We start from the raw sequence: 25,955 nt of genomic DNA, 5'->3' as shown, positions 1-25,955 counted from the left end.
AGTGAAATAGGTGATCAGATATTTAGGATTCACCATTGCATAAACATATATGACAATGACTGTATGCCTAGGAGTGAACTTATGATACTCTCACTATCTCGGTTAAGATTGAACTATTGTGTCATCACATTCATCACCATTATGCAGGTAACTTCACTTAATCACTAACTACATATTACATGATAATTCCCATTACTAATTTAGCCACATCTGGGAAAGTTGGTTCAAAAACCAGCTAAATTGGATAAGAAGCTTACAAGAGAACTCCTGGCTCTCGCAAGTCCTGATGACCCTTATGACACAGTGGTTGGGAAAACTCTCTGTACAGATGACTTTTATGAAGGTAGGTCCAGAATTACATACATGTTTATAGATACTGGTAATCCAGTAATGTGTTAATGGTAGCTGTGCCTATTAAATACTCTCAAATTTTTACCAATCTTACATGTATTTTAACTATTCTTCTGAATGATATAAGTAATACTTGAATCACTAAAACAATTCTTAACTTCTGAAACAAATATGAGGAGAAATGATGATGGAGATTTATTACTTCAGCATCTCTTAAATTTCACTGTAATTGCTATGAGTTTGGCTTTGCTTCCTTAACGTGAAGGTAATTTGAATTCCATCCGATTGCATTTTTTTGTGAATTTGGAGATGGTGGGAGTATGTGTAAGAAATTAAAATAAATTAGCATGCTGGGTGTTTCTCATGTTGCTATTGCATTTATCACTTGTAAGTTTCTTGCTTACCTATCATAATTATCCATATGTAACATAATACATTCATTTAATTGTATTACTATGATGATTATAGTCAAGGTAGACCCTTAGAAACTTAGGTATGGAAATGATTAATTCCATCTAATGGCTTCTAAAATAAGTATGAGAGTGGGCAGCAAGCAAATAAATATTTTTTTTAGAATATACTAATAAACTAAACTAGAAATACATTGAGAAGATAAATGTGTGATGACACAGAATTATTTTTACATAACAAATGATGGTAAATTCTGCTTGTTGTTAAGAGATTTCCTCTGAAGTTTCAGTTATCATCATAGTATTGCCCATTTTCTGTTTCCAGATTATCTAAGTTTATATTTTCTCAGTATTTCCCTATGGTGCCCATGGTCCAAACAACCTGTATTCTTTCTTCTACTCAATCATCACAGTTTCAAGAATATACCCGCCTTTGTTTCTGAAATTTATTTTTCATGGCTTGGAAAATGAGAAATGAGTCTAACTACAAGTCTCTTTACCCTGATAGTTTTATCTCGAACTTATTTTTTGATGAGCGAATCTACTTCTTAAGCAATTTTTTTTCACATAAGCTTAACTCAAATACTTTTATACTACAGTATTTAAATGTAATCCTAAGAATTTTTCTATAGGATTCCAGCTGCTGGTAAATCCATCCCTTACATTTACTGTGAATGACAGTAGTAGGAAATACTACTGATTATATAACATAAAAAATATCACCATAATTCATCATATCGATACCTCCACTGCAAAAACGCTCTGCAATCGGCCACTGAATCAAATCCGTTCATCTAGTAGCCCAACAATACGAATCCGCTCAGCTGGCAGTGTCCAGAGCTTAATCGCTCACCTCCATGCTTGGAAAATAGGAGATGAGCGTTTATGCTATGAGCTTATTTTTGATTCAGTGGGCAATTGCAGAGCGTTTTTGCAGTGTAGATATCCATAAATTTCTATTTTAAATGTTGCTAAGATACTTTTTTATCTTGTATTTTCAATTCAAAATTACCTTTCTCGATTTTTTTAATTTTTCAACTGAAAGAGTAGTTTCCAGTATATTTTGACTACAAATTTTTCGTATGCTAAAATTATTCACATTTCAGGTCAAGCCAGAATGGATGGTGCCTTCTGTAGTTTCAAAGAGGCAGACAAGCTTGACTACATGAATAAGCTGCATGATGCAGGCGTGTCAAATATTGAAATGGAATCACTGTCTTTTGCTGCTCTTACGCACCAAGCAGGAATCAAGGCAGCTGTTATTTGCAATACCATTGTGGACCGTCTCAAAAGTGATCAGGTAAGAAAGTTTGCCTCTTTAGAAACCTCCTCAGCACAAGTTGCAGCTTCAGAAAGCTACTTCTTTATTACAGAACTTGGCCACTCTTTATGCTTTCTGAATCTAGCAATTATTATTTTCTGTTTTTTAGCTTCATGATTTATTGTGAAAATTGAAATATTTATCGTGCTTGTTTCTCTTATAAGATAGGGAAATTAGTCATGGAGATACACCGTAAGAAACACTTCCTCCCAGAGCCATTATCTTATAGGATGTAGCAGTGTATTTCAGCCTCAAAATTGGCTCACAATGTCAGTGGTCAATTTGGTTGTTTTATGTGACTACATGAGACCACTGGAAAGACATACACACAGTGGCGTAATTATGGGGGGGATGTGGGGATAGATCCCCCCCAAAGCCTCTGTGAAACAAAAAAAATATTTAAAGATATTGTCTAGTTTTGACTCATTTTAACTGCATCTGCTTAAAGTTAAATTTTAAGTGACAAAATGATGTAAAATGTATTTTGGACATGTCATTTTTCAAAAGTTTTTCCTGGTCCTTAATTGGCTGGAGGGACCACGCCCCCTCAGGCCATCCCATCCCCTCCCCCCCAAAGCATATTCCTTGTTACGCCACTGCATATATATATACAACATTTTAATAGGATGATAATGGCAACAATGATAGTTTTTAATTCAACATAGTGAGGTCCATTATGCAATTTCATTAAATAGACATAAGGATTTGGTTCATAAAAAGAAGGCTTCTGACTCCCCTAATATTTATATTAGAGGTTTAATAATGATAATTCGTAGAATAATTCTCATTAAAATATTTACATACATGTTTTACCAATTAATTAATTGCTCTAAATTTTTATTTGTAGGTAAAAAATTATATTCTGTAGGCATTAAATTTAAAAGTTTAAATAATAGATAGCAGAACAAAATATGCATGTTAATCCTCAATTTCTATCCTCTGGTACATTTTAGCATCCATGCATGCATATATATATGGGGCTGTTTCAGATATAGGGGGAAATTACTTAATAAGGGCACAGTGTTTCCTAAGGTTATGTGGAAAATACTGTATTGGTTAGATACATGTTTGTTCTGCTCTCTGTAATTTTAAATTTCATATCTTTCACAGCTAAAAAAGCTATTATGAATTTGTAAGATGCAGGCAAAACGGAACTGGGGTGTCTCAGAGTTTCATTGTTATTATCTTACTTCTATGTATTTTTCTGTTAGGTCAGCTAGTGCATTCAATCTATATCAAATAATACATTAAATGCAGATCAAAGTGAATGTTTTTAGCTGGAAATCTGCTTTGTCTTCAGCAATATTTTCAGCAGGCAATCCCTACATACATAGGTGTTACTTTTCCCTGCTCCCAGTTGCCTGTGGCCAAAGATGCGGTGACAACTCTGGAAAACGCTACTATAATGCACCCAAATTTAATGTTAGCTCTTTAGCATCAATGGTAGAGAAAACTCAGTATATTGAAATAATTATCAGGTGACCCAAATAAAATGCACAAGCTGAAATAATAGGCTATAGCATAGGGGTAACACTGCACAACCACAGAAGAATACAAAACCAAAAAATGATAAAAGGAAACTGTTGAACTGCCATTGCTCTCATTTCACTAAATCAAAAATTGCTTTTTTACCGTACATGATAGATTATTGAAACTTTACGCAGCTATAACCTATATGGTTATCTGACAAATAATAAAATTTTGTTTAAAAAAAATGACTTAGAGTAGTAGGTTCTCAAAATTCATTTTTTGTGCCACCTCCCTAAAAAATGGCAAATTTTTTCATTACTATAGTAATAAAAACTACTAGAATGTGTTCCTAAATTTAAAGTTTTATTTATAAAAATGTGGAATTGAGCTTGGAAAATTATGGTTTAATTAGCATCCCTTTTTCCTTTTTCATTAGTTAGTTATTCCTATTCTAACTCAAATTAATGTAATTTTCTTTGCCTACTGTGGTAACCTTGAATGAAACATATATGTAATCATAGGCAGATCTAAGGGGGGAGGGCACGGGGGCATGTGCCCCCCCAGAACCTTAAAAAAATATGGAAGATTTTAAGTCCCATTATCATTGCGCTCGTTTTGTATTCCGAGGTAACCTTGTGCCCCCCCAGAACAAAATCCTGGACACGGCCTTGCATGTCCCCCCCAGAAAGAAATCCTGAATTCTCCCCTGTATGTAATGTATGTAATACCTGGAGCACTGAATGGAGGAAGTAACCTTCTTACTGTGGAAAGAACCTTTAATAATGGAAAATTCTTCCGATTGTTAGAATTAGCTAGGTGTGGTATCAAATTGAAGCATGTTTATGGTGTTTCTGCAGGTATTTTCTATTGCTGGGAAAGATGTTCTTGCACTTAAGCCTGTTTCATACTATTCCACAGGTCCTTGCTTCTAAGGAGATTTTAGATGAGTGGCAAGAACGGCCCCAGAAACTGGTGGCCAGATACATCAAACGTTATTTAAGCAATAAGGGCAGACTTTCACTGGATGGCCACTGCCATGGAGGCGGCTTCTATGTAAAGAGTCCTCGTCGCATGAAGTTGGTGCAACAAGAGTCTGAGACATATGATTAAATCAGATTCATTTTCATTAATGTTCAAAAAGTCCTTTTAATTTAATTAAGAACTTATGTTTTTAATACAATAATAAAATATTGAAATCATTTATTTGCAACAAATTATTGTGGGGACACAATAAAAATATATTCAATGATGCTACCAACTGAAGATTGCCAGGAAAATGGGGCATATTTTCCATAAGTCAGGAATGTATGTCCAGTAGGACAAATCTGGAGTACTTGGAAGGAAACGCAAATAATGCATTATTTTTATAAAATAATGCTCAGAACATTTGTGGTTGTACCTATAATTTTTTACATTGCTTTATGCAAAGAGTGCTAATATTTATGTAACATACAAAAACCATTTATGATCAACGAAAATTTCAATATATTTTACATTATGTGATTTTAGGTGTTATGATACAGATATTAACGAAAACAGAAGTGTTATCAGATCGGATAGAATAGATACTTCTCTGTCATATCCTACTTCAGTAAAACTTAGAATAGGTGGTTGAGCTCAATGTTAACTGTTGAAACGCTCACTTAATCTTTTCTTAATATCTCATTATGAAATTCAAGCTAAAAGCTTCTGAGTGTTGTGTTGATATTTATCAGGGTTTTAAGCAAAAATGATTGTTCATATAAATACACAGATAAATTCTGTTGATGATAATAGATGTAAATGAGGTGAATAAACATGCTCATTGACTATGTTGTTAAAATTTATGACTACTCCAAATTGACTCTATGTTGTGAGCAAATTTAATGGTGAGGCTACAGAGAAAAATTACATCACCAGTATAGGATGTAGTTTAATAATACTAGAGAAATTATTTTTACATAGGCTATAAAAATGTTGATAATTATTTTGTTGGGCATTTTAATGCAAGCTTCAAAGAAGACTAATTTATCAACTATATAATGTAACTTGAAGTCTGTTGATTGAATAGACATTAATTGTTATAAGTGAAAATAAGGATAGTTCGTGAATGCAAATGGATAAGAACTCTATGGATACATACATTTTACAGGGCAAGTCACACCCTTTCATAAAAATGTAAATTAAAGTTCAGATAAGAATGTAGTGAGTAATAAAGTTCACTTCAGCGACATATCCTATTGGAAATTCAAATTTGACTGCCATTTTCTTTAACTATTTTTCCAGTCATGTTTTTTGCTGAGTGGGGTCAGTTGAAGTGCATTTATAATTGTAATGAAAACTGTGCCTTGTTTTGTTACCATGATTTTCCTATTATGATACTATTCTTTGGAGTGAGAGTTCAATGTGCACTCAAATGTAAAAAACTAATTTATAACCTCATTATACTCTTGATATTTATTTGGTGGTTCATTATTATTGAGATAAATTTATACACGTTTTTGCATGAATAAAAGCAAAATAATGATTCCCTGTTAATCAGTTGAATAAATTGTACGTCTAGTTTCACCAAATGTAATAATTACTAACATGCTATTTGTGATGATTGTGCAAAGAATTAGAGATGCAGTTTGTGGTATCCCCAAGCAAACTTTTATTCATACGGCATAAACTGTTGTAGAGTGATCAGTGAATTCAAATACCTTTGTGATATTTTTGTGAGATGTGCTTCAAAAGATCTGTAGATAGTGTAAAAAAAGGTAAGAAAAGCTACTACTCAGTAATTCATTCATTTGTGGAATTGGCTAAAAATGTCTAACATGTGAAAATTTATCAATGACTTATTAAATTTTATAATGTCCTTAATTTTTGTAGAGACAATAAATTATGCCTAAAATAAATTCTTAGAAAAATAATTGCTTAAAGAAAAAAGAATAGAGATCTTAAAAATTCCTACAAAACATTGTAATCGATCCTTTACTTCCAGCTTTAGATGCAAACTACATAGTGAGCAGATATGCATTAAATTTTAACCGGCCATCATTTGTCTGGGGACCATATGTAAGGCTGATGTCTCCTTACTTTATGAAATACATAAAAGCCCCACAGCACTTGATCCGTTTAAAAGCAAATGATTGTAAAAAACTAGAGAAATAAACTAAAAATCAAGTGGGCTACGAATTAATAATCCTCTATAAGTACCTAATGCAGTGTATAATATTCATGAATATTATGATCGCTTAAAGTTAAACAAATTATTAAATAGTAGAAAAACAAATTAGTAGGGATGTGCAAGTACTCAAAAATTTGAGCCGAGATGTTGGTGCTCGACTTGAGTATTTCGAGTAGCATTACGAATGTCGAGTCAAGTAGTTTCGGTGATAGAGCTGTCGAGGCAATTAAGTTCAGAAATCTGCCGACAGGAGACATAGCCATATAATGATGTTTTTAAATTCGATAAGTCGTTCAAATGCCTTGGCATGGGAGTTTCAGCTTCCTGTATGTGTAGGGGTCAACCACTATAGCACTACAGTAGTCGACGTGGGCGCCAAATATGTTTTCGTCAGCTGCGGCATATTCGGAGTGGACCACTGCATCGCTCATACTTTCTTATGCTATACTTTTATACCCTACCCTACTTTCTTTACTCAGATGCCGAAAGAATCTATAAAAATGATTAACATTTCTTTGAAAAAATATGCTTTCAGGTTTTTGCCGACAATGCCTGTTTTTTCTCGTGCTTAGCATCAAACATGGTGTCATCATTTAGCCTTTTTTGAGCACTACATATGCCCTGTGTTAATTTTAATTTATTCCTTTGTTATGCTTATTTTCTATCTTGAACTTACAAAAAAAGTTGCTAAGGTTGATTAAATGAAGTAGAAAATGAAGAAAACTTTTTTTAGCCTAGAAAGCTAAAGCTAAGTTATAAAAGTGGTTCGTTAGCTTTGTCCATCTAAATTTCACTAAGATACAAGATCAAAAAAATTGTTGATTTAATTTTTAACAAAAATTAATTGGGTCGCAAATCTTTCAATTTTGTCAAGAAATTACTTGTCCTGCCACACTAGAGTGAAGAGAAAGACAATTTTCTGCAGGGAGTAACACTGCTGTATGAAGACGTCAAAACCTACTACCTGAGCATGTAGATCCATTGGTTTTTGTGCATGAAAATTTGAAAGGGTCCAATATTACATGATTCATTTATGTATAAAATCCTTATTACAATTGTAGAAATACCTTTCTTCAGGGCTCTTCCTAGCAGATTATATACAAATAATAATTAAATTTTCAACATATTACTAGAGGTTAATCCATTTCAATTGTGGAATTTATGGAACTGTTTAAGACACATTAATTTCCATCCACCTCCCAATTACCATCAACGTTCCTCATTATTTTTCCTTTTTACATCAGACTTAGAATTCAGAATGGAAAATTCACTAGGGGATTGGAAAGTGAGAATATGTTGGTGCATGCATTTTTGTATTGCCTGGTCCAAAAATTATCATACTCGACTCGATACTCAAGACTCAGTGAGAAATGGGTGGTGGAACCCACGTGGAATCCACGTTGACTCGTGGATATATGGTGGTGGTGGATATTGAGTGGTTGGACCCACGTGGAATCCACGTTGATTTCAAGTGGATTTGTGATGATTAGCATAAAATGTTAAACAGAATTTCTAATTTGTGGAACTTAACTCTCTAGTGATATTGCGTCATTTATCATCCTGAAACCACGCTAGTTATGTGAAAATGTATCGCACATTCTATTTTTATATAATTCGTGGAAAGGCAGCCATGAGAGCACATGAAAAATCGTAGACACATATATAGAAGGTTTAGATATAGAGTGGTTGAGGTTTTAATGGTTTTAGGACAGCACCTACTGCTGTTTTAATTTTTCCACCAAATTTCCACGTGGGTTCCACGTTGATTCCACGACCAAAAACACGTGGTATCCACGTTACATCTCCATGGGGATTCCACCACCCATTTCTCACTGGGGAGTAGTTTTCAACTCGACTTGAGAGCAAAAAGTGCTACTCGCACATCCCAACGCATTAGAAAAATGGTGCCTTAAATACAAACTGTCACTTTCCCGAAATATTTTCACCAATAATTACCTACTTGCTTAATGCACTTGAAACTAGGTACATCCAATAAAAATTCTTCAGTGACCTTGACTTCAAAGATTAGGAAACCTTGTACTAAAATCTCATTGATTTTGAGATTGATAATGGCCCATTTTGAAAAAAATGGGCCATTATCATCACATAGCTGTACATTTTATCTTTTTATGCATAACGTTCACATCTTTCAGGGAAATGGGAGGAACTACGATGAAAATTTTAACAAGATTACAGTATTTAGGAAGTTAAAAAAAAGTCGCTTCAGCAGAGAATTCTCACTAAAGGACTATGTATATGATTGCTAACATTAATCTAACAAGCACAGAAACACCAGTAAGAAAATTAAATAAAAACTTAAGTAACTAGTTGAAATCAATCATAAGTAACATTAAAAATACACGAGGAAACTATACTTAAGATATAATTGAAACATCTATTCCAGTGCAAAAATCTTTCAAAAGTTATGCCTTTTAGTCACTTAATCTGCATGTAGTATTTTATTCTTAGAGCACTTTTTGACCATATGATGTCTCCATGGGATCTTGGCTACTCATTCCATTATGCCCAGCTTCCATGTGCTCCAAGCTCATAATGCTTCAATGAAAAATATCCAATCCCATCATTTCCTCAACCCTCTAAATCCTTCCAAAAAATCTCTAACAGTCTTTGTAACATATTCCAGCTCAATCTTGCCAAAGAGATGCCTTATCAACTGATGAGATAAAGATGCAATAAAAGCATCATCTGGATTCATATACGTAACATTCATCCATGCATATTAATTGTCTTATTGACAGTAGGGTTAAGTCCTCACTTGCCAAGCTAGTCCTCAAGGAACCCACCTATCCCACAATTTAGGTATCCATAGATCAAATTAAGGAAGCGCAGTAACCTACTGGGTAGAGTGCTTGGCCGCTGATCAAAGGGTCTCAGGTGAAGCCTTTGAACACCCCGAAACAAAATCCTCGAAGTGTGAGGTGGCCCAAGGAAAGGAACTGGTTCCCCATACCATGAATGTGAGAAATACACAAGCCTGTAGAAAAGCATGGGGTGAGATATTTCCATATCCTAACCTACCTTTATGTTAAATAAGAGAGTGAGTGAGAGCAATTTAGGCACCCACTCTCTTCAAGCTACAAATTTTCAAACCATTGAGGAGCTGATCTTGCAGCAGGTCATCCTTTCATGAGTACAATCGACATGAAGGTTAGCAGCAGAGGAGAGAGGAAGATTATTCCTCACTAAGAGAAAACACCTGCTGCAGGTTTGGAATAGTCCATTTGCTGCATTCCCATTCAGTTAACTCACTCAGATGCAAAATTTGCCTCAAAATTATGAAAAATACTTGTTTAGGAGTCAAGCTTGTTTGCTCAATCAAACCAAACTTTGAATTGAATCATGCAGGTGAGTCATACCTTTTACAGAATACGCTAAATGTTTTCACCTTAGCAAAAAGCTTTGACAGTTGTTAAGACTGTCCTTGCTCATTATAAATAAGAGTTCACACTTCTCTTACATCCAGGCTTAAGTAAATAGCCAAACCCTAGATTATGAAGATGAACTGTGAGATTGTCTGCATGGGTCTTTTAGCAACCCATGGCAAGAATTTACGTGATTAACTGGAAAATTATATGTAACGGAGGATAAGATATACATAAATTTTCCGGTTAAAAAAAATATTAACTTGTATTACATCCTCCCCCAATGGTCAGATTTCTACGTGCAACCATTTCACCAACCAAGAAACTGAGCTGACAAATTTGATGACCACTTTTTACATTAACTTCGAGGCATCAATTGTTGAGATCTAACAGTAATTATCATTTTTGGGCCCATGTAATTTTTTCCTTAAGCTCAAAATGCTCTTAGGCGAACCAAGCAAAACCCAATTTTCTTTTGACATTATTCTATCACTGCATTAAAGTTGTTCAAAAAGGCAAAACATCCAATGGGTCATTAATTATGTATTTCCTTCTATTTCACCATCAAATTGCCGTAGAGCCCTGGTTTGTGGCTTACTTTCGAGCTAAGACTATGCGTAAGAGACTGAAACTGAAAGAGTCAAAAGTTCATTAAGTGCCATTTCCTATTTTTTTTTCAATTTATTATTACAGTATTCTACTAATTAAGGTAGGTTTCCACGGAGTACTAAAGAAGTGATCTGAGAGCCTCCCTTTCCTTCCAGCACTGCCTTCTTCAATTCACTGTAAGGCCTACTCCCTTTCAATCTATCTAAAAATCCTATTCTTTTCCTTCCCCTCCCTTGTTTCCCTAACATTCTACCCTCTAACGCCATTTTCAACATCCCCTCCCCGCTAAGTACTCCTCCCATCCATCTATCCATACCTTCTGTCTCCTCCATACCTCATCTAAAAGCTGCCTCTCCTCACCAAACATATCCAGCACTTCATCCTTCCTTTTCCTCTCCATCAAACTCTTCACTATCCTTTCCTTTAAACTCTTACATAATGATCCTCTCAAAAGCTCCTCCCTGTTCATGAATGCCTCCTTTGCTATTGCAATTCGCTTCCTGATGTCCTTGCTACTGTGTTCGTATTCCTCTAATGTGCTGCCCGAATAGTTTAATTGCTCTACCTGCTCAAGTTTTTCCCAGCTACTTTTATCTCGAGTCTCACATTCCTCAATCGCGATGCTTTACAAAACCGCATTACCTTAGTCTTCTTGTGATTAATCCTCATCCCTTGCTCCTCGCACTGCTCGTCTAATGCATCCAATAGAGCCTGCAGTCCCCTTGCTGACTGGTTAATCAGCACTTGATCATCCGTGAACCTTACCAATTTAAACATCATTCCTTCCGAAGTTGATGCGTAGTTTTCCGCGGCGTTGTCTAGATGATGTCTCCATGTTTCTGGGTTTTACCGCGTGGATTTTCTTTTTGACGACAGTTTCTCCAGTATTCCAACCGGCGTCTTCAGGTCGATGAGCGTGGATAATATCCCATGAGAGCTACTGAAGAATCTAAGGAAGGATAGTAAGAAAAGGTTTTTCGTACTAGTGCGCAGGATCTCTGAGGAGGGATGTTGGCTGGAGGATTTTGTGAGGACGGTTTTAATTCCGCTACCAAAAAAGAAGAAAGCTGTGGACCTGAAGACACCGGTCATCGCCGGTATCATCGACCTGAAGACGCCGGTTGGAATACCGGAGAAACTGTCGTCAAAAAGAAAATCCACGCGGTGTAACCCAGAAACATGGAGACATCATCATTCCTCCCACTTTCATTCAAGCTTCCAACTCGTCCCACGCTTCTCTTCCACATTCCACAACTTTCTTCTTTTATGGTAGCAGAATTAAAACAGTCTTCACAAAATCCTCCAGCCAACATCCGTCCTCAGAGATCCTGCGTACTAGTACGAAAAAACTTTTCTTACTATCCTTCCTTAGATTCTTCAGAAGCTCTCATGGGATATTATCCACACCTACTGCTTTCCTAGCTTTCATATCACCAAGTTCTCTCTCTATTTCTGAATCTAATATCCCCAGCCCAAGATTATCCTCCTCCACTGCACTTTCCTCCTCTAAAGTCAATCTCTCCAGCCTGCATCTTCCGTCAAACAGATTCTCCACATATTCCTTCCATCTGCTCTGTACCTCTTCTCGCTCGGTGAGCATCCTCCCATCTTTAGCCTTAATTTTAGACATGGCTTGTCCTCTTTTGCCACCCGATAGCGAATTAACTTTTGCGTACAATGCGCATACTTCTCCATCCTTCTGGAACTTTTCCATTTCCTCACACTATCTTTTCCACCAAGCCTCCCTTGCCCTCTTAGTTTCACATCGTAATCAATTATTTAGCACCCTATACATTCTTTTGCCCTGCTGTGTCCACGTTCTTCCACTTCCTTCTCTCCTCCATTTCTTTTACCATTGCCTCCGTAACCCAAAGCTTCTTTATCCTTCTGCTGTCAACGTAGCCAATTAACTTCTCTGCCACTTTGACTGTTCTTGTTTTAATACTATCCCACCCTTCCCCTACAGTCTATGTACTTCCAATCTCCTTGATACTATTGTCCACCAGATCCTGATATTCTCTCCTCATAGTTCCCTTCAGCACTTCTACATTCCATTTCCTCGCCTTCCTCACTTTTATAAGTCTTTTGAATCTTACGATACATTGCATGAGCACTAGCTTGTGGTCTGAATCCGCATCCGCTGCGGGGAAGCTGCGTAAGTTTTTCAGACTACGCATTCCTTATCCTCTGTCTTAACACAATGTAGTCTATCTGATATCTCCCCACATCTCCTGGACTTTTCCATGTGTACCTTCGCCCTTTCTGATGATTGAACCACGTGTTTGTGATGAATAATTTGTTTCTCCTGTAAAATTCTGCTGCTTTCTCTCCCCTGTCGTTCCGTAATCCTAGTCCAAAATCTCCTATTTTGTGTCCATCCCTCCCTTCTCCAACTGAGGCATTCCAGTCCCCCTTCACGACCAGATTTTTCTCACCTGGGGTGTCTCTAATTATTTCCTCGAGCTGTTCGTACACCTCATCTACTTCTTCCTCCCCATGATTGCTAGATGGCATGTAAACTTGAACCACCACAAGGTTGGTGGGCCACACCTCCATTTCCACCACCAGAATCCTATCGCTTACCTGGTCTATACCTACCACACACTTACCCATCTTTCCGTTTAATACTAAAGCAACCTTTCGCTGGCTTTCCTCCCCATCAGTGGCACAGCGAGTGGGGGGGAGTTTGGGGGATAAAATCCCTCCCAGAGCTCATAGAAATTTTTAAGTCAAATCTATTTCACATAATTGGATTAATATTGCTTATAGAATAGTGTGAGGATTAATAAAATATCCCTCAGAAGGCCGTAAAAATCACCATTTTGAACCATTAATCTAAATTTTTTCCAGCAGAGGGCCTCCCGCTTACCCTGGCAGGTATGCCATTAGTATTAGTTGCACCTGAAACCCCCCCTAGCCTTAATTCCTAGCTGCGCCCCAGCTCTCCACCACTCTATATAACCCTATAACCATCACTCCAATATTTCCCTCCATCCCTCCACCTCACCTCGCATTATCCTAAGATATCTATCCTCCCTTTATCCATTTCCCTTTTGATATTTTTTAACTTCACCGCCCTCATCATAGTCCTCACATTCCACGTCCCTACATTTATAGCCGACTTCTTCTTCTCCATCTTCTTGGTCTTCTTTTCTTCCTTCTTCATTGATGCTGATGATGATGATAAGTGTCTGCAAGGATTTCGCATGTTGACGACCCCGAGGACCTTGCCAACCTCGCTGCCGTGCCCGACACCCGCCCTTTGCGGACAGGTCCCAGTCGATGAGATTCAGAGGCTCATTCGGTTGTACTCCATGGTTTCAGGGAAGAGATAGTTGGTAGGGTTTCCCACTTCCATTCCAACAGTGTTTTTTTTTACATGACACCATCACGTGGACTACCTTTCGTCTGGCTCCTACCCTTCAACCTATCTGGCATGGGTGGCCCTACTGGGAATAATAAAGAATTAATCCCACCAGTGCAGCTCTAGGAGTCATAGGAACTCGCAAGCCTTTCCACCGCTACAAGGTTGTGGGCCAAGGGTTGTAGCTGTTCAATTTAAGGATTTGAAAAACCGTAAATAAAATATCTATTCTAAAATACTGTTCAGAATTGACCCAAACTGTTATTTTATTATAAAGAAGACTAGTCAACCTTATTATTCCAAAAAAAAAGTTTAATGGAAACTCATTAAAGGACTTTTATAAAATATTTCGATATTAATATTTTTCTCCCACGTGGCATTCTTAAATTTGTGATATTTGTACCTATCCGTATTAATTTTATTGCATATAGATTTTTAAATGTTAGGTATTTGACAAAGCGATTTGAGTCATTAAATGCTATTTTATTCCCCAAGGTGCCAAAATGCTGCTCGGGAGAAAAATGTAAATGGTTAAATAAATGAATTACAATAATTTGTTGGTGAAATAGAAGAAATAATATGACTCAAGGTAAATTTTCTTTGCAACACAGTAAAACAATTAAAATGGACAAAAAGACAATTATTTTTCCACAAAACGGCCAGGAGAGTACATATTTAGTTTGAGCTGATTGTGATGTTTTTTCGGTGTGCCCCGAGTATTTGTTTGGTTTTTGCCTGACGATTCGTGTCCATTTCTGGTCACTTTTCCATTGGAAATGTGGATATCCTCATTTCCTATGAAAAAGTGATGAAACATCGGACAAATACACAAGGTACACCCGAAAAACATCACTTACAACTACCATGAACCGAGACAGCTTCAACCAAGAAATGTTTGTTGCATTGAGAAGGAATGACCCCGATATGTTTCCCTCCACCATTTCAGATACCTTCCACTACTGTCAACTCAAAGAAGAGGAGTGGATAATTTTAAGAAAGATAGTAGCATAGATATGACTCATAAAGGTTTTAAGAAATATATTTTCAGCCAGGAAGTTCAACAATTACAGGGGCATACTCTCCTGATTCCACTTCATCCTCTTCAGCCTCATCAGGGCCAAAATCCCAGCCCATAACGTTAGTTAATTGTTCCTTCAAATGCAATGCTCTAGCCTTAAGCCTGGTGTCAACACTATCACCTTCCCGAATGTTCAGGAAAAGGGCTCTCAGAGCAGCATATATTGCATTTTTCCCCGTAACAACATCAGCGAGGAGACCCCCAGGCACACTGTCATCACCACATGAAGACACCAACTGGAGCTCCAATGTGGACATAAACTCTGAAAAAAAAGTTGAATGCTGCACTAATGCTTCTTCAGCTCTACACACGATGCCAACAAGTTGCATCCAATGTTCAAAAGCCTCAAGACTGTGTCCAACCAAGAAACAAACAAAGGAAAACTGAACTTCACCCAGTAAATCAGATGGCCTGGAAAGAAAAGCAAAGAAAGATATGCACAGATTATTATCCTCTATAACTATGTGGATAATTTTGGGATACTCAGGTATCCTGGATTCAAAATTCAGCAATTTTCACGTACGAGTTACTCATAAATTCATTGTTAATGGCTTTCAGGAGCAGCTGCGTATTGCGCTTTGTCGAGCGAGCTTTCGCGTCCATTGCAGGCCGCATCATCAGGCGATGAACGAAAAATCGGAAAAAGGTTTCATTCATCGCCTGATGATGCGGCCTCCAATGGACGCAAAAGCTCGCACGACAAAGCGCAATACGCAGCTGCTCCCGAAAGCCGTTAACAACGATGCCTCTCACTACAAAAGCTTACATTCCATGATACTCATACATTCATGCATCACTTCACTACTTTTGATCATAGCCTTTCTCTTAGTTTCATGCTGGTACAGTTTCTTTGTATACCGTTAGATGCTTAAAATATTCATATCAGGTAGAGACCAAGTTGGTTGGGATACTACTTCAGTATTTTGCCCAACCAATGCTATTATTGACTTGTACAACCAAGACTAACACTTTCAATGGATTTTTCTATTAAATTTTTCTTGTCTTGTTTGTGGGTACATATTTGCAATTCAGTAAAAAAAAATTTAAGGCATAAGCTTGAAAATGCCCATTATTGTTACAACTTTACTTATGTGATTGTTCACCGTTCATTATATTTTCCATATCTACAGGCCAAATTAACACATAGGACAGGAGGAGACATCTGGCCGTTCTTAATAATTTAAATCAATGCTTCTCTACATAAAATATATTTTCACTTCATTTTAACTTATTTACTTTCTTCATTTTTACATGAAATTTCATTATTTGGCATAAAAATATCTCTACTATTAATTTTGTTCAATTTTTGTCGCCAGTTATTGTATCACTTCATATTTCTTCCTCCACATGTTGCCTTTAAAATCGTGTCACCTAAATACCGTATAAACGCATGTTAGAGATGCACGCGTGTAAGAGACGTACTCATATTTTGAGCATCAGAGCCAAAGAAAAAAAATTTTGCAGCGTTTTTTTTTTTAATTCTATTGCACAGTGTTGCAGATGTATGCCTTGACTTTCAACGCTTATCAATATTTCCACTTTCAATACCAAAAATTGACGTGGCTTAATGATAAACTATAATAATAATAAATAGACTAAAATCTGCAGCAAAATTTACACGATATTTTGCACTTGGAGATAAGTAGGTATTCAATTGTAGTGTTAACCTAAAAATGCTTACTACGGATGACCGGATCAGATACCCCTTATCGGATACCTTGGATCCAAATATCCACGGATAATGCCTTTTACCTCATACTTTGGGTCCAAATTTGCTGAAGAAATTGCATCTGAATCTAAAATTTCAAATCAATGCTTTTGTGAATGCAACATCCCATAAGAGGGAGTAGAAAGAGTTCCGACCCTCTCTTCGCATATTCTGTTGCCCTGCAATACTTGTCCTACTCACGAACAATTTTGCTTAATAGCTCTCATAGGGAGTATAGCAATAGAATTTCAGCCTTGGAAAATTTTAAGGCAAAACACAGCTGGCAAATAGCGTGAATCTTGTCAAAAGATTGAACAACAATCGGGGGAATCTCTGCGCCACAAGATAATAACCAAAGCGTAGATTTTACAAAACCATCCTCGGCCCTTCATCAGCCCATGCCTCTAAGGTTTTTTTCCTTTCCGAGACCACACAGACCAAAAATCATTACTTTCGAAGGAAAATATCAAGTTACTTGGGAACAATGGAAACATGTTTCATCCTTCACCGACTGACCTCTTTCAGACTACCAGGTTCAATGCTACCAGTTTCGGGAGGCCAAATGCTAGGTGAGTCACCTACTGAGTCCGAAGATATCTTGATAGCTTTCAGCAATTGTATGACGTGCACGAGGTTCAAAAAAGAATGAGACCTAATGCGATGCATATCTGACAGCATTTAAGTTTTGTGAGCTCTAATTGATTGACACAAGGCTTTATAGTTACTAGGCTACTAATGTTCAACATAGTCCCAACAGCAAAATTTTGGAAGAAACAAGCATAGCATGACCGTATTTAAACAAACGAGATGGAATGGAAATTTCAGGCAACTCAAATGGCATATATCACCTTCGCCCCTTCGCTTCGAAGACAACGGCATCACTTGCAAAATCGGACGTCTTCATCCCTTGCTCTTTCATTAGTAGCCTCGTTGCTTGAAAGATGGAGGCAGCATGCTCCTTCCCCCTACCTCTCCTTCAGTGCTCTTCACTAACAAGCATTTCCAATTTCTTCTATCCGCCATTTAGTCCAACAATGTACACACTTGTTTGATTTTTTTAAACAGCAGATTTTAACATCATTATAATTTTCAATAGCAATAATCATCATAATAGCGTCTGAAGATGATTTCTGAAGAATCAGGCCCATAGCTTAATGGAAATTACTTGGCAAGACAGATGTTAACTATTAACCAGGCATTGCCCTTCAAAACTATGTGTTTCTCTAAGTTTGATATGCGATACCTATACGCAGTATAAACGCCGCGGGATGACCACTCATAGCAGTAAATTTAGGGCGCACTCCGGAGCAAAAAACCCTCCGAGATATTTTTCAAGTTAACCTCTGAGGCACCGAAAGGACGGCTCGATCCTTACGAGTAAGAAATGCAAACAGGAGCATTGTAAAAATACGTCACCAAGGGAGGAACTCCTCTGCCTACCACTTCTTTTTGATCTAGGGTTTCAGATGACTGACTCAGCCTGAAAACTGAGGCCACTCAGTTCCCCATGGACTTACGACCGGGCAGGGGAGGGAAAATGCGAAAATCATGTAAGTGACGCACCCCCATTTTCGGCTGCAATTTTTGGGAAAAAAGGTGTCTCTCTAACACACGCTTAGACGGTATATAAGTACACGTAGAATTATTTAGAATAACTTTTTTATTAGCATTAAAAGAAACAATTGGCCCAAATTTACAACCTCTGAAATTTACCTAAAACACACTGCAAAACACAAAGATTCATCAAAGGGGCACTTGACCTACTTACCTATCACAACAAGAAAGCATTTTCTCCAACACATAACTAGAGTCAAGGGAATGGCGAGTAATTTCAGATGGTGATGCCCCTGGTGGAAAATGCTGTTCAGGTATAGCAGTGAAGCGCAACTCAGTCCCAGGAAACGGTTTCATTTGAGGAAGAAGAGCATTCTCTTTTTCTTCAAGAGTGGCAAGACTGGTGTAATTACGGCAATTAATTCTTCTCCCATTAACTTTTCCAGTTTCTGTTTTTGTGCAAGGAATTAACTCTAATGCTGATTTGATCAATCCCAATTCTGGGGTGAATTGTTTCACTAGTTTATCTGAAAAAAAATGATTGAAAGATAATTTCAAAATGTGAACTCATCACACAGCATTCAAGAAATATTTTCTTCATATAATATCTATTGAGGCAGCATAATAGCCTAGTGGACTGATGAAGTGGTCCGTTTTGCATGTGATTATTTTCTGAGTCATTCCTTAACCGTGCACATCGCAAATCTGGCAATAAATTTCAATTGATTTGTGAATTTTTGACAGCGAAAACCTTGTCAGAGCTAGCACTTGACAACTGGTGGGATTTTCAATTGCAGCGCTCATTTTAACACTCCACTGCATACAAATTACGATGAGCATGATGCCCATGATACCACGGCTGATTGCGCATGGAGTGTAGAAACACACTGATGCCAAGATAGTGGCACAAGTCCCGCCCACTACAGCACCATGACAAAATGTCTGTTACTTTCTGGACAGCCCTTGAATGATAGGGTTAAGAAGGGGGAGGATAATTTTTTTTTCAGTTTGCAGGCCATTAGGTGCCAATTTAGTCCCTACTGTGAAACATTGTGAATTTAGTGCAATGTTGGAGTGAAAATATATTTACAAGACACTTCATCAAAAAATAATGATCACCCAGTGAAAATGAGCGATAAGTAAAATCAAAAGGGGACATACTATATTTAAGAAAAATTATTTCAAAATTTTAAAAGTAACCATCAAATTAATCTTAGGATTGTAAACCAGCAATGATGACTATTAAATACAAGAGCACTATGGAATTAGTAGACCCTTCTTCTTGGAACAGACTTTCTATTTGAGACGATATGGTATTTTCCATACACTGCCTTGTTGTCACTAATACGAGTCACTGCCTCAGTTCTTATGATCCACTCAGGAATATTCATTCCTAAGAGGTATTTCATGCTGCTACCCCTGGTAGGAGTACTTACTAGATGTGTCAAGGAACTAAAATAGAACGTGAAAAGCAAAGTTGTGCATAGGTGTTTGTCTTGACCTCCATTTATGCAAGCGAAAACCACGTTCAGTAAGATATATCCATCAAAATTGAAAGCATTAATGACCACAATATTGACTTTAAGTAGGCACACTAGAAAAAACTTTGGGTATATTTTTACATATAATAACTGAAAATCATCAGAGCACTAATTTTATTTGTTGAAAAATACCACTTTGACTGATAATAGCTCAACGATATATTTTATTGTTTCCCGTAACACACCAGACTCACGGTTATTAAGGGATTCCTACCCAGAAGTGAGGTGTAGGTTTCTTCACAGCCCATTCACCAGATAATGTCAGTTGTCACAAATTAAGATGACATTTACTAGTAAGGAATATGAATAATCACATGTACGAGGAATCTAGCAATAGGCTATTGGCTTTATGGGCCAATGCCTAAACTGCTTTCCACTCCAATATCCTGAGATCTTGTGGTAATTGGTGTGAGGTTTAAACTTTAAAATCGATTAATTTTAATAATACACATGGCTCATTTAATCTAAAGGCCACTTTACACAGTACATTAACCCGCATGAGTTAATGTCTGTTTGTGTGAATGATTTTTATGGACCAGATTGGAACATGTACGAATCCATGAACCATATCAGAATAGGCTCTATTTTCTGTCCATGCATTCGCACAAGCTGGGTGGTTACACGGTACATTTTCATGTTCACTCATACGTTTAAACATTAACTTGTACAGGTTAATATACCGTGTAAACAGGCTTTAAAATGCTTTGCAGGAAAAATGGAATTATATTTCAGCTATGTACCACCTGCTGGAAACTAGTCAGTTAAAAAAAATGCTTTCATGGACTCAATAGATCTTTGTGGCCTAATGAGCATTAATTATACAGTATATCATGTAAGATGTTGATGGCTCTATCATTAAGCAATTTTATGGAAATAATATAGGTTATAACCTGCATCAGGCAATTAGCTTTCTATGCTATTAGCATAGAGAAAGGCAGCTATATGTAAGCCTCACAAAATAATGAAAAATTTAATATTGACCATCAAGGGCGCAGCTAGGAATTAAGGCTGGGGGGGGGGGGGGGTTTAGGTGCAACTAATACCGAGGTGTGTGAGGGTATGGACTACCCACCAGGATAAGCGGTAAGTACGAGATTAATAAATTGGGGAATTTTAAGATAAATGGCTCAAAATGGTGAGTTTTAAGGCTTTCTGAGGGATATTTTATTTATTCCTTACACTATTCTATTAGTTATATCAATCCAATTAAATAAAATGGATTAACACATTCAATGCGGATGATATTTTTGCCGAAACCTCCAGTGACGGATGAGTGATTTTTCTTCATAACGGTGATCTTGGAAGTAATACAACAGAATTTGCAATTTCTTTTGTTTCTACTTCACGCAATTTGTAAAAAACCTTAATGACATACATGTATGCCACCCGTCACCAGTAACTGAAAATTCACGCAACCCGCATTACACACATGCAATTTTCCTTGTATGAAGGAGTGAACTTTTCATATTTCCGTTTATAATACTTCTTCTACCGTTGATTCCTTAGGTTAATGACAAAAATATCTTGGAATTAGTCTTTACGTGTATTTTTTTGTTTCAACGGCCATTGATTTAATTTTTACAAGTCACAGAAGTAGAACACACAATGAACGGCAATAAAAATATAAATTTATGGAATAAACATTTTTTTAATCAAAGCAAATCTATGTTACCTCAGAGTTATTGCAAAATGAAACATTTCAATAAAAATTCTCACAAATTTTTATGATATATTTGAAAGGAAGGCCTTAGACAGAGCCCTGGTTGACCTTCACATTCTGGGCAAATCGTAGTCACTGTCGTACGGATGTCTTCACGGTTAGCTGAGAAATGAAGAGCCTGCATCATTCCTAAAAACCTATCACGGCACATTTTCTCCCGAATATCGGTATTCACACTAATTCTGACCTCCAATCGTTAGAAATCGTGTTAACCCTAATTGCGCCCATGTGGAGAAGAAGGCCCAGCCAAGTTTCCAGTTCTCCCTGCCCAACGGCTTCCAATCCATTATACCCTTAGTGAAGGCCCTTGGTGAAGGATTTCAGAGGAAAATGCTTTCTGCATTTTTCTCCGTCTATGAGAGGATTATTTCAAAGAAAATATCCTGGAAATGCCGCTGGTAGGGAGGGACTCCAACCTTGAGCCTTAAAATTTATCCAACAAAATAGTACAATTTTTGTAATGGAGTGTTGCATATGTGATTAATATGTTAGTTTTTATGAAAAATAAGACTATTTGTACCTAACACTAGAATGTAATAATGACCTACAAAATGAAGACACCAGAATGAACAGAGGACAAGTAATTGATGTGGAGCAATGACTGAGAAAATATGCCGTAAAATTAGGAAAAAAACCCAAAATATGTAAAAAAACGTAATTTGCAATAATGATTTAAAAAATTATTAAGAAAGTATAAAATACAACCTTATGGACCGCATGGAAACATTTTGGAATAAAATAGTAAGTTTTGAGATGGGAATACACATTATTTACAAAAACTAAGTCTGATCATAATTTTTGTGGTTGCACATAAGATTTGAATAAATTAAAAAATAAGATAAAAATACTATTTAAACGGAATAAATAATGGTTGAATGCCGTAATGCTTAAAATACCTCTGAGTTTATCTATTCATTTCCGCAATTTCGTTTACAAAGCTAAGGAAACAAATAAACGAGTAAAAAAATACAGACCAATACTGTACATAATGTAATGCAGTGTTGCATACGTGATTAATGTTATTTTTATATGAAAAGGAAGAAAATCTGCAACTAACCCCAACACGTATGAATAACTCAGAAAATGAAATAAAATCGGAATGAATAGAGGATTGGTAATTGACCTAGAGAAACGAATGAGAAAATATGCCGTAAAAGTAGGATAAAGACCCCAAAAAATCACCCAGGATAAACGTAATTTGCAATAATAAAAAAAGTTCCTAGAAAAAGAAATTCAAATATAACATAATTAACTGAAGCACCGCACTAAGATCATATTTTTATTATGTAGTGAGTATGAAACAGGGATAAATATCTTTAATAAAAAAGTTAGTCTAATCATAATTTTTGTGATAGCACATAAAATATGAATAAATTAAAAATGAAGGTAAAAAACAAATTTAAAAAAATAATCCATATGTAAGACATGATGATGATATTTACGATAAGAATAATGAAAAAGAGGTGAAGGAAATTAAAAGAAAAATCTCAACCTGCCAAATTGTTCCAAAAATAGCACTAAAGTAAACAAAAAACCACTAAAAATGAAGGAACATGTAGAACTAGGAACGGACACTTCCGCAATGGTGTAAGGTTACTCCCGAACTCCGGGAGGGTGAAAAAGTATCGCTAGGCACGCTCGGAGCACCTAGTGACCAGCGGAAAAACGAACTCCCGAAGACATACATTTATGTCATCCGCCTGAGTGGAAAAGCCTTCATGGCATATATATATGTCATCCGCACTGAAAGTGTTAAACTTAAAAATTTCTCTGAGTTCTGGGGGGGGTTTTAACCCCCAAAACCTCCCCCCTCGCTGCGCCACTGTTGACCATAATTTCCCTCCAAGCTGAAACGATAAGAACTCTGAGCTAAGAAATAGTTTACACCAGATTGCACGCTATTAACTGGGAAAAAGAGATTGATTGTGGACAAAGATAGAGAACAATGAATCCATCCATTGCTGCCATCATCAATTTGAGATATTGCTTGTGGGTGATCATGGAGCACTTTCTAGGATTGCTATATTTTTACTCATTTTTAACTTTAGCAGAAATATAACCGGGAAAATGCAACTAATTAAGCTCCAGAGCTCAATACATAAAAGCAAGATGTGAAACTCCTGATTAGTGATGAAATCATCATCATTAACCTCATTACTTTTTTTCTTCTAAATTGCAGCTTTTTACCTTTAAGGCATTCAACAACACAAGAACATGACCTACGTTGCAGTGCTCCAGGGGATAATGCTACAAATAACATAGAAAACCTTCACTGAAAAATTTAAAGTGCACCAAAATCAACATACCAAGCAAACGGTCTCAAAAATGAGGATGTTTAACCTAACGTAATGAAGGAAATTACCCGCATTATTGCGGCAGAATTTGAGGTTTTCTAAAATATTAAATTCCACTGAGAAAGTTCCTCTGAAGAGACCGAAATGAACGACTGTTAGGTACTCACATAATAGTTCATGATTTCGACGTCAAACACGATTCTATGCTTAAAAGTGGCAACAGTATACTTGTACCGTCAACGATAATTTTCGTCGGTAAACTGTCACCGAAAACTCTACATTATCCACGACATCGTGTCAAGATTGACCAGTTACAAGGTATATTACCTGATATCTTGTTGGTCAAAGTTTTCCACGTTTTCCAAACATCCAAGGGGTAGGCGCCCAGGAATTTATCCATGTTGAGGATATTCTTCTTAAAACGTGCAACTTCCTCAGGAGAACCAACTAGACAACCACAAGGATAATAAATATGTTAACGAATTCTCAGAAGATTCAGACATAAATGCAAAAATATTTGCGGTGACTACCTTCTTCACTGAGTGACTCCGTGGAGGAATCCCATTTCCTAACAAGGAATTCAGATTTATTAAAGCAATAAAAAAATCCTGATCTAGGAGCTGAATCACCATACTCATTAACAGGACTGTAAAAAATAAGAAAACACCGAACTGTTGAGAACATAAATTTAGCATGCGAAATGATTTGAAAACGGTTGTTACAAGCAAAGCGACTTTTCCCAAATTTCATGAGTCATCTAAACTCTCCAAATTCAAGAGAAGAATAAAGCAATCAAATTCAATTCACCTGTAGAAAACAAAATGCAACCCTGGCGGTATCATTTTCACCCCCTTGAACTTCTCCCCGGTATTCCACGACTTGAGATCGATTCCAAATTCCGTTCCAATAGGCATATCTAGAATAATAAGTACAGCTCCTTCTACGAGCATTTGTCTTGCAACTTCTTGGCCGATTTCAACTTTCGAAGTCGAAGCCATATTCAGGGAGGATCTCGCTCTACGCCGAGAAACAAAGATCAAAAACTTCAAGTTATATCATATGGCATCGCAGGTACACTTACAAAACGTTTCAACACTATCTTCGAAGAGCAAGACCTGCAGTGCTGCAGTCTGGAAAGATCACAAAGAAAACAAAAACATAATTTCATGTGTTATTATTTACGCTGGTCTACGCGTTTCCGCCCTTCATGCCGCTCATGTGGCGCTGCCAAAGGTTGTGACAAAACGGGAACTACGTAGTTGCTGTCGCGTCAGTGGCGGGTTATACGATAGATTCTTTTCCGTCATTATTTCCATCACGATGATATCAACCATGGCCTTCTTTAATACTTATGTATAAAAGGATATATAGTATTAAAGGAGGCCATGTATCAACCAATGAAATGTCTAATGATCCATTAATGAAGTAGAAAGTTGATGATGATAATGTTTTATTCTCAAATTCTTTTAAATACACGTGGTAGCATACTAGACCTCTTAGCAACGAATATTCCCGAGAGCATCATCAAATCTGTGGAGGTGATCACCAAGTGGCGGCGCATGCCTATACGCATGTTAGCAACTGCACACCCAAAGATGAATGAATTATAAACGAAAACTATGTATTCTTTTGCAAAGAGAAAGAAATAAATCCTGTCCACAGAGAGATAGGATATAAAGCTCCAAACGCTACTGCTATCTCCTTGGTGAATTCACCGCCCTACAAGTGTGTGATCCCATGGCATCACACCGGCCGCATATACGCAATCGCTCGTGGGTGCTCAGGCGGGACAAGGTAAGCGGGGGGGACCATGTTCAAATGGGTGCTTGGTGCAGACTCAACACAAGGCGAGTGCGCACACGCATATTTGGTGATGTAACTCGCAGGTAGTGTAGGCGGCAGCTACACTACCTGCGCTCAGGATCCTAGTCCGTCAATGCATTCAGTACCATTTAGCGGCATTCATTTGAACTTCATGCCCTTTTTCATCATCGTGTATCT

The 25,955-nt window shown here is 37.0% G+C and overlaps 2 protein-coding genes across 4 annotated transcripts in view; one reads left to right on the top strand and one right to left on the bottom strand.

The window, feature by feature from the left end:
- The window catches only part of LOC124171912 (uridine phosphorylase 1), a 41,615-nt gene extending 35,184 nt beyond the window's left edge, over nt 1-6,431 (top strand). For both annotated transcript variants that reach the window (XM_046551338.1, XM_046551330.1), the window contains exons 5-7: nt 205-343; nt 1,868-2,061; nt 4,471-6,431. In XM_046551338.1, coding sequence (XP_046407294.1) covers nt 205-343; nt 1,868-2,061; nt 4,471-4,662 — 525 coding nt within the window. In that variant the 3' untranslated portion in view covers nt 4,663-6,431. The remainder of the gene's footprint in view (nt 1-204; nt 344-1,867; nt 2,062-4,470) is intronic.
- An 8,651-nt stretch (nt 6,432-15,082) lies between these two features.
- LOC124171892 (protein AAR2 homolog) lies at nt 15,083-25,161 on the bottom strand. Of its 2 annotated transcripts, XM_046551288.1 has the most exons (6): nt 25,070-25,161; nt 24,762-24,971; nt 24,485-24,600; nt 24,282-24,401; nt 18,614-18,926; nt 15,083-15,548 (listed from the first exon to the last, which is right to left on the bottom strand). In XM_046551288.1, the coding sequence occupies exons 1-6, from the start codon at nt 25,120-25,122 to the stop codon at nt 15,104-15,106; spliced, it is 1,257 nt and encodes a 418-aa protein (XP_046407244.1). In that variant the 5' UTR covers nt 25,123-25,161; the 3' UTR covers nt 15,083-15,103. The 2 variants fall into 2 exon arrangements, with proteins under 2 accessions (XP_046407244.1, XP_046407251.1); XM_046551295.1 differs by having other exon boundaries at nt 24,762-25,130.
- Nucleotides 25,162-25,955: the final 794 nt, after the last annotated feature.

The sequence above is a fragment of the Ischnura elegans genome, chromosome 1 (assembly GCF_921293095.1).
Source record: "Ischnura elegans chromosome 1, ioIscEleg1.1, whole genome shotgun sequence".
NCBI classification, from domain to species: Eukaryota; Metazoa; Arthropoda; class Insecta; order Odonata; family Coenagrionidae; genus Ischnura; species Ischnura elegans.
This window is presented reverse-complemented; position numbering and strand designations above follow the sequence as displayed.

Excerpts from the sequence above, each read along its gene's own strand:
- LOC124171892 (XM_046551288.1), bottom strand. The coding sequence starts at position 25,122 with ATGAAATTATGTTTTTGTTTTCTTTGTGATCTTTCCAGACTGCAGCAC. Across the intron at positions 24,601-24,761 it reads TTGCATTTTGTTTTCTACAG|TCCTGTTAATGAGTATGGTG; the intron begins GTGAATTGAATT and ends TATTTTTTACAG. Across the intron at positions 24,402-24,484 it reads GGAGTCACTCAGTGAAGAAG|TTGGTTCTCCTGAGGAAGTT; the intron begins GTAGTCACCGCA and ends GTGGTTGTCTAG.